General features: G+C 40.0%; 1 protein-coding gene across 2 annotated transcripts in view; it reads left to right on the forward strand.

Annotated features, from left to right (window-relative positions):
- Nucleotides 1–15396, forward strand: part of ZNRF3 (zinc and ring finger 3) — a 73602-nt gene that overhangs the window by 47538 nt on the left and 10668 nt on the right. The window contains exons 3-4 of one of the 2 annotated variants that reach the window (XM_071572362.1): nt 11563–11637; nt 14983–15114. In XM_071572362.1, coding sequence (XP_071428463.1) covers nt 11563–11637; nt 14983–15114 — 207 coding nt within the window. The remainder of the gene's footprint in view (nt 1–11562; nt 11638–14982; nt 15115–15396) is intronic. The other variant, XM_071572363.1, reaches the window with a different exon arrangement.

Raw genomic sequence — 15396 nt, forward strand, 5'->3', positions numbered from 1 at the left:
CCCCTCCCTACCCCCCCTTTCCTTCTTTCATACTTTTTTTGGGGTTGAGGCATGGCTGTAGTAACTTGGTTCTCAGGCTAGGAACCCACTGAGCTGTTGCCATGGTCACTGGGAAGCTCTTGGTGCCATGTGCTTCAAAGGGAACCTTTCCCCTTCTGGAATTCCTCCCTGCTCTGCATACAGCATAATGAAACTCCTTCACTGCTGTCACTGTGCTGGAGCAAGGCAAAGGCAGGGGTGCCTCCAGTACCTGTTGCATGCCTGCACCTGGGCAGGGCTGGAGGGCACTGCAGGGTTACAGCTGGGGGATCTTTGAGGTCCCTTGTAACCCAAGCCATTCTGGGGTTTTGTGTTCCACTGTACTGTGCTGGCAGTATACCTGCATGTGTGCTGTACATTCCAATATGCAGATCCCCTGTTCTTCCCCCGCACCAGTAATTTCTAAAGTCAATTACATCTGTCAAGACTGTGAAGTACAACCCAGCAGTACCACTGATTTTTATTTCGGTACAGGATAGATAGTGAGAAAGTGCTGAAGACTTGCTTAAAAGTAGTACTTCTTCCATTTCTGCAGGTTTGAAAGTCCACAAGGAAGGATTTTGTTCTTGTTTCTCTTCCATGGATTGCTAAAGCAGCTCTTCTGTATGAATAGGATGTATGTATTTGAGGATGTGCATCTGAGGATAATCTAACAAAGAGGATGTCTCTGCTGCTACAGCTTCCTGTTTTCTTCAGAGCAAAGATATCTGTGATGAGGAAATTCCTAACAGTTCTTCCAGTATCCATTCCCTTCTTTTCTGTCTTTCAAGAGTTTATTTTCAAAAATTTACACGAACACTCTCTTAGAAGAATCTCTTGTTTTGCCACATCATCATTATGATTGTACTAGTTAGGCTGTGGTCAGAATCATCATGACTTGAATGTGCATTAAACAGTCAAACTGTGATTCCTTACCTTTTGTCTAACAATTTAGTTTAAGTACAAAGATTCTTATAATGTAATGATACAAGAAATCATGGGGCTATGTTGGTAGTTTAGTGATGATGTGTTCTAAGACTTGAGGAACAAGAGGTCCTGTGGAGAGTCCATTTTAGTCTTTTCCTTCCGTTACTGAAAGTAATAAAAAAGGCAAATGAAACAAAATCAACTTATACCTTTATATTAATAGCCTAAATTAAGCATATAGTTATATGTTCAAATTATAATTGCATGACAATATAAGTATACAGTATCTTTCCATATAACATTAGTAGTTTTATATACAGTTTGGATAATTTACTGTAGAAATGGATTCAGTTCAGTTGTAGAAATGCATATTGAATTTAGCTCTTCCATGCTAAATTTATTCAGAGACCAGGACTGAACTATGCCTTAGATTAAGATCTAAAATTAATGAGAGACATGCCTTAAATCATTGGTCAGTATTTCCAAAACTTTGCTTATTCAGATACTTTCAGCTGGTAGTGACAGCTGCAGTAACTCACCCTGTGATGAGTCTCGTGCCACATGTGGTGGGAATAGTGTCACTTTAGGAAAACTTCTTACGTCCACTGAAGTAGTTGACATGCCAGTTACAGTATTTATTCCACAATTTAGAGACCTTTTCTGCTTTCTATTTCTTCTCTGCAGACAGCATCCAAAAAGCATTTGTAATTAATTTCAAGGCACTCGTCTCAAAAGTTAATGGCAAAATTTAATTGGTCTGGCTGAAAAGGAATAATATGGGTGATTTTTAAGCTGGTTGGTTTGTTTGTTTCACTGTGTGGCCACCTAAAGGTTGTGTTGACAGTGTGGTGTCCAGTGGAGGTGGGAACAAGTAAGAGGAGGGGGAAGGTGAAGGGACTGCTTTTTCTGATGGCAGTGCTGGCATAAATGTGTGTCAGACTGTAGACTGATAAAAGTAACTTAATATTGGTTGTTTTGAACTCGTAAACATTCTGTGTTAAGAAGGATGTTGTGATGAAGTAGAAAAAAGTTTCTTGAATGATACTAGACTCCTTTAACTGGGGACTAGTTGATCTATATTGCATGTGCCAAACATGCCAAAACTCTGATCAAAGACACACTATGGTTTTTATCAACCTCGTTGTTTTGTAGTGAAAAAGAGTGTGAGTTTTAATGTGGAGAAATAGCATCCTGGCTAGTGTTAGACTCAGCCCTTCTGAATCAGTCATATTCTTCAAGTCTTCCATTAACATCAAAATTTTTAATTTCCAAGGTCTGTTGTCTTAGCACTACCTAAAATTAGGGTTAACTATGGAAAAAAATAGTCTGTATAATTGTAATCTCTGCCATCCATGTGTTTGTCTTTACTGTATTTGTTCTAAAACTATATTGAGAAACAGAAAATTACCATTTTCCTGGAGTACCAAAGAACATTATAAGTGCTGTAATATCAGAATGATTGTTTCTTCTTATTCCCCATTTCATCATTCATTTATAATGTCCAGAACACCTGAAATGTTAACATCCATTTTAAGCACCTTAAAACATCTTTAAAAATGATACTTGAAGTGATACTGTTACATGTGTTACTTTTCATGTAATTTATCTTTTGACATTCATTCCTTACTTTCCCAGTGCTAGCAATGTGATCAAACCTCTATACCATCTAAACACAATGATTTCTGGAGTTCTAACAAAATTGCATAGATGAGGTCAGAAAAGGGGATAATGCATGGTTTTTCAGGAAGAAGGTGGCTTTTCATAATAGCAGATGGAAATAGTCAAGCAGGGACAAGTGTATATTTTTGAACAACAACATCACATAAAACAAAATGCTTTTGCCAAAAGTTCAGTTAATATCTGATTCCTATCTCCTTGTCTCTTCTTCCATCCTCCACCGACCATACTCTAATAACAAGCTTATTTTAACAGATGAAGAAAGGGATTTGAATGAGAAAGGAAAAAAGAAGAAAGGCTGCATATGAGAGTGTTAGGGGTCATGGCATGAAACAGCAGTGTCAACATTATAGCTGAAGTTTTGAGTTTATAAGTACCTTTCTCATGTATTCCCTCTTTATCAATCCTTTCATTACATGACTACTTTCCACCTTAATTTCTGCAGTCCCGTTGAGGAGAGAAAGGAGAGGTAAGAGAACTGACAAGCAAACAATTGAAATCTGGAGAAGGGAAAAGTTTGTGTTGTGTTTGGATCATATGGTGAAAAATACAAAAGGAAAGAAAAGAACTGGCTCAAAGCCAAAGAGGAAAAAGCTCAAAGGAACGACAGACAAGGTCTGAATCAGGTTATGCAGTTCAGCGAAGTAGGTCCATCAGGTTTGCATTCATGGGTCACTGGTGATGGGCCCTTGCCATTGGCAACTAGTGCCAGCAATCTGCTACTGTGTTATTTTTACTATAACTTGCTTTCCATGCTCAGTGCACAGTTAGGAAAAGCATCAGCTATTCATGAAGGAATGCTCTCTCCTATGTTTCTCCCTCCGGGCACTCCTTAGATTTGCCATTGATGGATTGATTATTTTAAATAAATGTCTACTTTTAAGTTGAGTCCTTAGCAGTCCCTGCCACTGTGTTCATTCCTTTCTAACAAAACTGTGGAACACAGCTGCTTCTCCCTTAAGCTAAAGAAGCAGCTGTTGTTGCACAACATGTGTTCCTTGAGTTCAGCTCAGTCAGATCTCCAGTGAAATCGGTGGAAGTCAAGGCTGAGTAAAGACTAAGGAGCAATTATTCAAGACATGACGATGATGATGATAATAACAATAAGTTTTGTGTCCTTTAAATTTTCAGACCATCATTATTCTATATGTGCCTTGTGAGCCTCTCAAACATTGAGAAATACTTTTATTTTACATGCAGGATCTGCCTATTTCTCTAAGAGGAGAAATGTATGATGGCAAACATATTGCAAAAACTATAGAAATGGAGTTTGAAACAGAAAACTGAATAGGCAAGTAACTGCAGCTATGTTGGAGTGTAGAAATGAGCACAGAAGTCTGGCAAGCAGAATCAGATAAGTGGACCGGAAAGTGAAGAAAATCAGGAGCAGATATAGAGGCAGGGAATGGAATTATTTAGGACCTCACAGATGAGTGACATGCCTAATTTTGGTGCACTAGGGGGACAGAAGGCTTTGAAAGAAATTGGAGAACTTTGGAATGTAACCATAGCTGCATCCGAGGGACTCCAATATTCAGAATCAAAGATGGGCAGATACAATTGACAGTGGTAGAAAAGTGGATCGTAAGAAATTGCAGACATAAAGGGGGAATGTTTTGCAATGGTTTTCTCAAGACTGAAGGGGAGGAAAGAGAAAAACTTAATATAACACAAATTGTGCTTCATATCCTAGCACTTTGGGATAATTTGTCAGAAGGTGTTTTTCTGCTCTAACCATATCTTTATGATGACCAGATGATATTATCTAGAGGAGCATTTTTGGTTAACGTGTTGATTTAATGTTTGTACCAAGTTCAAGGCATTAACTGCAAATGAATCAAGTGATCATACTGTGAACTCAAAATTAGTATGAAGTGGGCTTTTTAATGAGTGTAGGGAACTCTGACCAAGGTGTTTGCAATTCTTGCAGGTTAGTTCTTGAACATTAGAGCTGGACATACTTGTGGTATGAATTAGGTAATACAGATTAATTATGTATTATTAACATTTGCATGGCTGTTGCCTTAGAATTGCTCAGTTAGGGATATGAAACTCTTGCAGAAACTATTAAAAATATCAAAAACATAAATGTATTCTAGTGCATTAATGCCTCAGTTGTTGGCCCATTGGTGTTTTGTTCAATTGGTAAGGAAGAGAATGCATCACAGAGATGTAATTTTTCAAAATGCTCCAAGAATGTGGTTAGCTTTGGATAGGAAAAAAGATGGGCCTTAGCCCTGAGGATCCAAATAACGAGCTTTTAAGTGGACAGGGAGGAGGAGGCATTTGCAAAGAGCACAGAACCCATAGACTCTTAAGTCCATGAACAGTGTTGAAACTCCCAGAGGGTCCTATCAGCTGACTGTAAGGGACTAATGAGCCAGTCTGACTGTTTATGGGCTGTGGTTAACCTCTTGCAAGTTAGGATTTCCTGTTGCCACCAATGAGCTGTAACCACCAGCACCACAGTGTTAATGATGAGGCAGGGGCTGATGAATGGCTGGACTCCCGACAGCAGCCTCCCCTGGCAAAGAATCAAGTGGCTAGAGGGGGGAAAAACACTGAAGTCTAAAAGAGAAATAATGCAAACTCCAGAACCTATAATTCCCATGTTTAAAAAAAGAAAGGGATAAAGAAACTGGGGACAAATTCAAAACAAGTGAAGCTTTTATCTCTGCATTCTGAATAGAAAACTGTTCTTCAGCAAAACTGGCTGTAAAAGCCAGGCCAGTTAAAACAATATGCAGGCCGCTTGCCTCCAAGTAACCAGAAATTGTTGGCTCAGAGCAGCCTGCTCTGAGGAGCCAACCTGCTGGGAGACATTATCCAAGCAACGGCTTGAATGTAATTCCTCCTGCTGTGGAATGGCTCTTTGGCAAATGAAGACCCTAATTAGAGATGGAAGGGTTTCTATTTTGTTTTTCTTTAATCCTTTACCCGAGGCCTCTGCAATACAACCATGTCTCTGCTTGCATGGAGAGAAGTTTCCAGTTTCTCTTCATAACAAAAATCCTCCACCTTTTTCATTCTAGTTTTCCCCTTCTTATCTTTTTCCCTTTTTCCCTTTTTAAAAAAATTTTTATTTTTTTAACAGAGTCAACCAACTGTCAACAAGGGCTCACCACAGTCTGAGCCAGAGTTTGGGACCTTGAAACTAAACTAATCCAAACTCAAGGAACACTGTTTGGAAGAAGGGCCATGTCATCCTGTATTAGCCAGCTATGGAAAGTTGCTTGCTAAACTAGAATACTACCCCACCATGCATATTTTTACTACTGAATGTATTACCAGAGCTGCTTCTTGTAGCGGAGAGGGAGAGGAACGATGCCACTGATTCAGCAGTGTTCTACTGGATAGTAGTGGAATTTTACATGCCTTTGTTCATTCTGAAATACAGGAGTCCCTGTCTGGGACATGCATTTCTGTAGTCTTGGATGCAGATGCATATCCCTGACAAAGAGGACAGAAGCTCCAGAGCAATGTGCTACAGCATTTAATACGTGTAGAAGCGAAAGTACATTTGCTGCTTGACAACTCCTCTTGGTATATATGATGTCTGTCTGTACGTGCTGCCACAGATTGCATGCAGGCACTTAAAAACCCTGCAAAGAGTGCTGCATTTTCTGTGACTGTTGAGATTTGGATGTATTATTTCATTATCGCAGATGATGATTGTGTTATCTCTAAAATGTTCTTGTTTGCAGTAGATACCAAGCTATTGATGAAGGCCAGCTACCTGAGGATGAAACTAAGCAAGACAGATGATACTAAGCAGAAGTCACTCTGAATTCCTATCAGTTTCTTACATTTGAAAATAGGTATAAACCCCAAGTTGGCTGAATCACTCCCAATTTTTCTTTCATTTCTTCCAACATTTTTTGGTGTGCTGTGGTCATACTCATACTGTGTCTTATTAAGGATAACAGAATGATATTAGTGAGCACAAAGCTCTTCAGCCTTTTGAATAATTTTTGGTTAATTCAGATATGTCAGTATATCTTGGATAGACTACTGTAGATGCCTCAGACCTATTCTGTAATCTTCACATAATTTCACACAAGCTGAAACTATTTAAAATTTCTCCTATTTCCTAAAATATTTAAATAAAAGAGGCTGTGAGTTGGGAACCATGGCCCCAAACTGTTGTTTCGTTGAGAAGAACTTTCTGCAATATGGTGAGGCTTGTTTCTCAGGAGGATTAAACTTCCCCATTAAATTGACTGAGGCTAGATGGGATTCTTACTTAAGAATTTTGAATGTTTTGCCATCTCCCACTCTAAATGCAAGACATAATTCTTATAATTCCTTGTTTTCTCTTTTGATGTAGATAAATACATTTATACGATTTATAATTTTAAGGCAGTATTTTATTAGAGTGGGTATATGTGTTACGTATCTGAGATAGGAGGAACTTTGGTACATTCTGTTTACACAGCTTGGGGTACTATAGGGATGGCTTTTTACAGTGGTCTGCATTAATAGTTCCTTTAATTTACAACTCCTCCAATGCTTTCCCATATCGCCATTTTTTTATTAACTTCTCTCAGCACGACAATGTGTATGTAATTATCTTAGGTCTGGTTTGTTTCCAGTTCATCTACTTTCAGTACACCTTCAATGCAGAGATAAAGATAAGAATTATCTGGGTTGTCTGTTATAGCGTATGATACAGCATATGATACAGCACATGTTTAGTGCACAATTTCCAAAATATACTTATCTTGTGACCCTTATATTTTGGAAGTAACTGTATATAAAAGTTCTGTTGCCTGGAAAAAGCTTGAAGGGTTATAAGATGTAGCAGCATATCTGTTACACACCCTCAGTTGTGGACGCTGCCACCCACCTCTTGCTGAGCCTGCTGGGTTCTCTATGAATATGTAATCTAGGTCAAGACCTCCGTCCCCCTCCTTTGAGCTCTTCCAGTGCTCCCCTTTCTCTTTGTGACTGCTGGCCTGCAGAATGGGCTATGACAGAAGAGGGCAGGGCTTTGGCAATGGAGCCCCATGACTGAAATGATCTCAAGAGATTTGCATCCGGCTAGGATGGAATAAATGTCTCAGTATTTTTACAAGGTCTAGACTTAAAAGCAATCACAGTGTTTCTCCCTAACCCCAGAAAAGAGAGATAGTTTTGTTCTCTTCTTCCTCATTTTACCTATCTGAGAGCCTCTCAGTACCAAGTGGTACGAATCACATTGGTATACATAAATATTGTTGATGTGACTATGTATTGCAAAAGGTGATTTTTTTTTTTGTAAAACTACAAGTACACCATTTTTAAAGTTTGGTTGTTTGGGGGTTTTGGTGTTGGTGTTTTGTTTTGTTTTGGTTGGTTTTTTGTTTGTTTTCTGGTTTTTGGTTTTGCTTGGTTTGGGGGTTTAAATTGTGATTGTTTTTAAATTTAAAAATACTGCTTCACACTTTCTATACTTCTTAATTGATAAGCAACTGTTGTAATGGTGCATAATGTAGTATCTCTAGGGCATGGGTATAAAACATATCCCAAAGTGGCAGAGAAGTTCAATTCCAGTCAGGAAGGGGTTTTATGCTGGTGTGACACTTGGGGATTTGTCTGTCTTGTTGTGATATTTTGCCTTTGTTTTCAGTCAGAAATTTGAAAGTTCCCTTTTTGTTGTCTCAGAAAAGTTTTGAAATGGCATCCTGCTTATGCTTGGCTTAATTTTGTTTCTGAAATTACCAGGGAGTTTTCCATTAACAGAGCTGAAGTATCAGTTGATTAATTTGTAACTTCTGCTGTTTGCAAAGTCGATGATGCCCTTTTCTCCTTTCTGCCCTGCCCTTCAGAACTGGCCTGTGGCTTGGCTTGCTAGTCCAGAGGTGGCTCAAGAGGCAAGACATTTTTGCTGATTGACCGAGCCTGATACCAGTGTAGAGGGGAGAAAGAGAGGGGGTGCCTGTGTTGTTCAGATGCTGTTGTCAGTATTGTGTGTAGCTCTGAGAGAAAGAGAGGTTTTTGCAGTTTCTCAGTTGTAATGAAAAGGTGTATGTGACACAATGCTGTGGGATTTATGCAGGGTTCTCAGTGATAAGCACAGTGCAGCAGACTTTACCTGGAGTGTCTTTGCCTGTGGCTGATGTGCCAACGTTTTGCAAGTACAGTTGTGGGTCTGCTCTAGAAATGGGTTCTATTCATATAACGAGATAACATTATATTTTCATATTCCCCAACAGTGGCTGCTGCTAAAAAATTGAATATATTATGGATTGTCAGCTGACGGTTTCTCTACTGTTGCATACCAACTGATGTTAATTGGAATAAGGTCATACTAAAAAGCAGAGGAGGAGATGCCTGCCATGTTCATATGTGGAGGATGCAAGGTCCTTCAAGATGTCAGGAAGTGGCTGAACTTCTTACTGTTTTGATTGTTGCTGTCCTACTTGCTTCAAAGGAATGTGAGGAAGCAGCGCACCTGCTTGATGATTACGTGGTCCTTTGGGTTGAAAGTGTGCCTTATCAAGGAAGTTGTTACTTCCTTATTGTGTTTGCCTGGCACACAGGAAAGGAGTGCAGAGCTCTTAAAAGTTGTTCTTTGAGGTAACAACTAAAGTTTCCTCAGACCTGGAGATATGAAGAGATACTTTCCTTGCACTTCTGGAAGTGCACACATGCGTTTCTTCTTATGCTTTCTCGATTACAATGCCTAGTCCATTCTGCCAGGTTTTAAACTGAGACAGTGTTTATTGTGCATTGTAGTGGTAATGGTTATCAACAGTCAGTTCGTAACAAGTAGATCTCTAAAATACATTCTAAAATAACTTTTCATTAGCCTTCTCCATGAACTATGACAACCTCTGGGCAAACTAAAATGCCACAGAAACATATATGAGGCCATTATTACGTATTTCCAATAAAAGTCTTCTTAAAATGTGTAATAAACACATCATATCCTTCTGTTTGTTTTTCTTTAAGTATAAAGTAGCGACATGTATTCTTCAGCAGGGAGCTTCTGATAAAAGGCCTAGGCTGATAATGTTAAAAGAATTGCGGCAAATTTAAAGGTGAGGTTTTTTTCCCCTGATAACTGTAGTTACTTTAGAGGCATCTCCATCCGCCAAGCCGCGGAGCCGGAGCTGAGGGCCGAGGCTGCCGGGCGTGCCCCGGACCCCGAGCGCGAGCAAAGCTCTTTAACCTCGCGCTGGGCCGGGCTCGGCAGCGCCACCGGCGGAGCAGCGAATGCACCGCCTTTTCTTTGGGCATCGGCATTTAAACCTGGCAAGGAAAAAACTTCCGCGTTTGTCCCTTCTCCCCACGGCCCGGGACCCCCTCCCGCTGGGGCACGGCCGGCGCCACCGGGGAACGCTGTGCGCGGGGCCGGGCGGGGCGCGGGGGCTGCGGCGGTGCGGGCCGGGCCGGGCACGGGCAGCAAGGTACAGTTGGCCCCGAGGGGAACCAACTCCACAGTTTGCAGCAGGGGAAAGGCAGCTCACCCCGTGTTCTCCAGCACCGTTTTTGAGCTCAGTCGGTACTTTTCATTTTGTAACATCTGATGGTGGAAACTTGCTGCTCTGTATACTGCTCATTCAGTGTGTTCATACCAGTCTGTAAAAAAACTCTTAAAAATAATCTTCAGAAATCGAGGGGCCTCACTTGTTGGCTGACCATCCTGAAATGATGATAAAAATGGCCTGAACTGTTCCATGAGCACTGCATGTGTGTGGGCAGTGCCTTCTAGGAAAACGTAGATGAGCCCTCACCGCAGAGCCACTGCAACAGAGAATGGGTGGTACATTCCTTTTAACTCTTCCTCCCCAACAGTTCTTAGTGATTAACCAGGTATGCTGACTTCAAAGGGGACAAATACCTGTTGGGCTGAGAAAAAGCTCCCATTTGGGAGCTGGTTTACCTCATATGCTAATGGGCTTTGTTCATTTAAAATGAAAGCAAAATAGGAGAATAAAGAAAGCGAACTGTAGCTGTTCAAACATCTCTGTACTGGCCAACATTCTTCCTGGAAAATGCTGGGTGATGGTTCATAATTTATCACCTGCATATGTTTCTTTTTTATCTCAGTGTTAAGTTCATGTTCTGCTAGTCTCCACGAAGGGCCACTGCCTTCTTCTTTAGTACTATGAATGGATTATAGTTGTTATCGCTTGGAGAAATAGTTTTCTTGCGTTCTGCATCCATGAAGGCAGTAAGTTAATGGGAATGTCTGCTCTGTAGAGCCATTGAGCAACATTTAAACAGAACTTAGAGAGGCACAATGGCAGAAACTGGTTAAAGAACCCAATCTTAACTTGGGTGGTTAAAATACTGTTTTCTCTACCCCAGAGGATTTTAATATGTTCTAATACCTCCTCTGTGCTGTTGGCAGCTCCAGGTTTGGACTGTGTATTTGGTGAAATGCCATGCACTTACACAGGTCTGATCAGCATAACAAGTGTGTGCAACAGTTCTGACCTCTGATGGTCAGAAAAAGCAATAGTCTCTGAAGCACTTTTGGCAGGAATTGTGATATGCTAGTTTATCATAACTGTGAGAATGACACTGAAAAAATGTAAAGAACCTAGTCAAGCTTTATTTGCTACACGAGTGAACCTGTCTCCACCCAATTCCCAGGGAAGATTATTTTTAATAGCACTTCCAAGTACCATGGAGAAAAAACCCCATAATTTAATTTCTAAAAATTCTTATATTTAAAGTCTTGAGAGGGGATAAATCACACTTGAATTCCTTTAAAAAGCTGTTAAAGGAGTTTGAGAAGAAAGGAGCAGAGATATTGTAGAGGCATTAGTGAGGTTTAGCTACAGTCTGTGCTGGTTCAGGAACTCCTGTGTTTGTAATTCTGTCATTTGTTTTAACTACACAGAAACACAAAATGTTGTTTGCTATCTGGAGATGAGGCGAGAGAGTCATTTTTGAGGTAAGAAATGATCTTTTAGGGTGGCACTGAGGATGCTGTCTTTCTTATTGCAGGCAAAACGAGCAGTACAGCGAGGAGCCACAGCGGTCATCTTTGATGTTTCTGAAAACCCAGATGCCATTGATCAGGTATGAAGAAGGGAGCCAGTTATTTTGCAGCCTCTCCTGGGTTCTTGTAGGGTTGCTGAGGCAAGAGTTGACAGCATACGGGTCTCAGAGCACACCTCGCTAAAGACATGCAGCTACTGACCCCGGGTAACATGATGCTGTGGTTGTCCTGTTTATGTTCTTTGAGGCAGAAAGCAACATAGGTGATGTGAGTCTGGTAGAAAGAGGTGTGAATCTGGTGGAAAAGTTTAGGGAGTTAGATTTTTCCTTCTAACTTTTACAAGCATCCAGAATCCAGGTTTGGGAATAGAGACAAATGTTTTGTGGAGCATTATCTAATCAAGGTTTTCTTTGCTGAGCTCTGTGTGCAAAACACAGGAGATTTGACCCTATCCAGCCTGTGATTGTATTGTTGAATAGCTGCTATTTTTGAGATTGCAATATAGCTTTCAAACCTGGTTCTAAACAAGTTTCTTTCAAAACTTATAACCAATTTTTTTTTCATTCACAGCTGATGATTTCTGCCTATCTATTTTGTGGATGATCAGGGTTTTTCTTCTTTTTCTAAGTCTTGGTATAACTTCCATCCTTTCTTTTGAAGTGGATGAGGTAATAACTCTGTGAAGTGTTTCAAGATCCAGCCAATTCTGACTTATTTGAGTGAAAAAACATAAGCACAAAAATAGTCTGCATTTGCTTTAGTTCTGTTTTGTCTTGAAACAAAACGGCTGTTTCTGCTACAGCTACAGCAGAAACAAGTGAAGCTGAAGGTTTTTAAGTGCAGCCTGAATTTCACAGGGGAAAAGAGACCATCAGTGTTTACATTTAAAAAGCTGGCTTTAATTCTGAAATGAGCATCTGTTGGACAAAGGAATGCAGAAGACCCTGTTCAAGGAATGCTTTGAGAACTGTGCTCTGCACGTGTGGCTACAGCCTTGATCTTGGAAACATTCTTAGGCGTATTTTTTTCCCCTTTTTGACACAGAAAAATATCTTTACAAAGGTGTGGTCTGTCTGTTTCAGTTTTTATTCCTCTGAATTACAGCTTGTAGTTACTTTCAGCCACACTGCTCTGAACTTGAGTTCTAAGTTCTAAGCATCTTGCTCTCTCCCTCTACCTACAAACACTGTAATTCCTTGATTCTAAGTAACAAAGTGGGTGCAGCTGTCCCCAGTAGCTGGGTCTATTAGTCTAGTGGATACTCGAATATTTTAAGTACCAATAAAATAGAAGGAGGTTAGTGGCTTAGGGCAGTAGCTGACAAAGTAGGCTCTGTTAGATGACAGAGCAGTAGCCTGTGCAAACACTCACAAAGAAGAGAGGAATGTCTAGACTTTCTTACTTGAATAGCTCTATTCTCATACTACTCTGGATAAATTTTTTTCAGGAATTTTGATTATCATCCAAAGTCTTCAGAACCCTTGACATCAGGGGTGCCAATTAATTTGTCTTTAAAATAAGTAACATTTTGACACTCACAATGGAATTGTGGAAAACAATGACAGATGGATGACAATGGAGGAAAAACTGACATGAGTTAATCTAGAGTATCTTTGGTCCAAATGGAAGTATCCTAAGACACTGAGGGGAGCTGTTCAGCAAGTTTTCCCAGGCATGCTTGTTAGCAAGCACTAGAATAAATAAATGAGAGTGCTTTGAAATGAAGGAGTGGAGTATTATGAAAGGCAATCCTTTCTGCCAGTCAATGAACAGAAATAGGAAGCAGTTCTGACCAGAAGAATTGTCCTTAGATAATCTGGTAGCAGAATTGCTAGCCAAGGAAAGGGCTTTGCCTACAGATTTTGTGGGGTTTATTCCCATTGATCTGAGTATCTTCTGCTGTAGATTAATAAGTCAGTTTTTATTTTTAGTAATGCTTGGTGAAGTCTGATTTGTTTCTTAGCTTTACTTTTGCATATTTGAAACGGAGGAACAGCACCCAGAGCATCATATTTAGCAAGAGTCTGGCAGTGTTCAAAACTGACTGAGGAATCAGGTGAATTCTTTCTTAGACAAGGAATCTTGAGAGAGAGTATGTGTCTAGGAATGTAAGGACAGTGATTGGATTTGGCCTTAGGCCAGTAAGTCTTGTAGACACACAGGATTCCTGGATACTAAAAAGTCTCAGTGAAGTTGTCACCATAGTCTGGTCAGTTTGAGTAGACTCATCATCCTGTAATCAGGATAATAAACCAGTCAGCTGGTAATTTCTACATGGTTTAGCCAGAAGTAAGAGGTAGATAACTATGTAGATATGTTATCTCAGCCATAAGCTGCTCTTGTTCTATTTGCTCACATTCCTGTCATCTTGTTCCTTTCCCCTTGTACCATTTCCCATCTGCTTGTCTCAGTGCATTGCTTGTTATGTATCAACCAGCTTCTCTCTGCTACGATTTATCTTGTGAATTGGAATAAGATACATGAATTTATCACGTTGTGCAATTTTGCAACAGAACTAATTCTCTTGTCTAGTTATTACCCTCTCTGGCATATAATTTAGCAGATTGTTGTTCTGGATTTGTTGCCCAGAGAAGTTATGCATTCTCTACACTTCAGGGTTTTCAGCAACTGAGTGGATAAAGCCCTGAGCAGCCTAGTTTGATGTCATAGTTGACCCTGCCTTGACCAGGAGGTGGGGCTCATGACATGCCTTCCCCCACACATTATTTTCTGATTCTATGATCTGACCTCTCTGACAAAACTTAGCTGGACCTGGAAGGAAGTTTCAGGGTGAATTAAGTGGTCTACTCATATGCTTTAACTTTGAAGTCGCCCATCCAGCAATCAACAGGTTTAGTGGTTGTTAGAACCCAAGTACCTTTGCATGAGTTAGGGTTAACAGCAGAATTAAACAGCAGAAATTACTGACTTAAATAAATGGAGTAGGTACAAAGAACCTGAAAGACAGCACTGTGATACTGAGATTGTTTAAATCCAAAGAAATTTTTATGTGAATGATGTAACTACAAAATTGAAATAAAAAGATTGATAAAATGTAGCAAGGGCAATTTGCTTGGAATGTGCAGATTTTTGTTCTTTGCTATGAGGTTTAACTTATTACAGTAATAATATATGTAGTGGTACATAATGCAGTTAAATTAAAGCTGCTGTTCAGAAATAGCATTTGCTTATCTTTAATCTTAGTTTTGGTCAGTAAAAAAACCCAAAAAAGGCAGTGTAAGTCAAAAGTTTAATTCAGGTTTAACTCTGGAACCCTTAACTGAGAGTCTACGCTAGAAGAGAACAGCTGGTGCTTGAATCAATGCTGCATCCATATTCCTTTATTATTCTCTCCATTGTCCAGAAGAAAGGTGGTTTCCCTGAAATGTGCCTTTTTGAGCAGATTTTTTTTGTTGTTTTTCTAGCTGAACCAGGGCTCAGAGGACCCTTTGAAGAGACCAGTGGTGTATGTGAAAGGTGCTGATGCTGTCAAGCTAATGAACATCGTTAACAAGCAGAAAGTGGCACGAGCCAGGATTCAGCATCGCCCCCCACGGGTGAGACTTTCAGAACCTTTTCCTGGGTATTACAGTGCTGTTGTAACTTCAGGCAGTGCTTGCTTACTGCACTGAGGGCGAAGATATTTTGATGCTCCCCATGTGCATTAATATATGTGAAATTCTGTTGACCTAAATAAACTAAACAGCTGCACTGTGAACAAGCAGCTACACTTGATGTAAGTATAGACTCCGCAGTGTGGCTTCTGCTGGGTTTCATAAGGGTTCTTTTAAGCATGTAAATGGCTAAAAAATTAAATAATAGAAGTTTTCTGTTTCTTG

This window comes from Pithys albifrons, chromosome 17 (assembly GCF_047495875.1).
Source record: "Pithys albifrons albifrons isolate INPA30051 chromosome 17, PitAlb_v1, whole genome shotgun sequence".
NCBI lineage: Eukaryota > Metazoa > Chordata > Aves > Passeriformes > Thamnophilidae > Pithys > Pithys albifrons.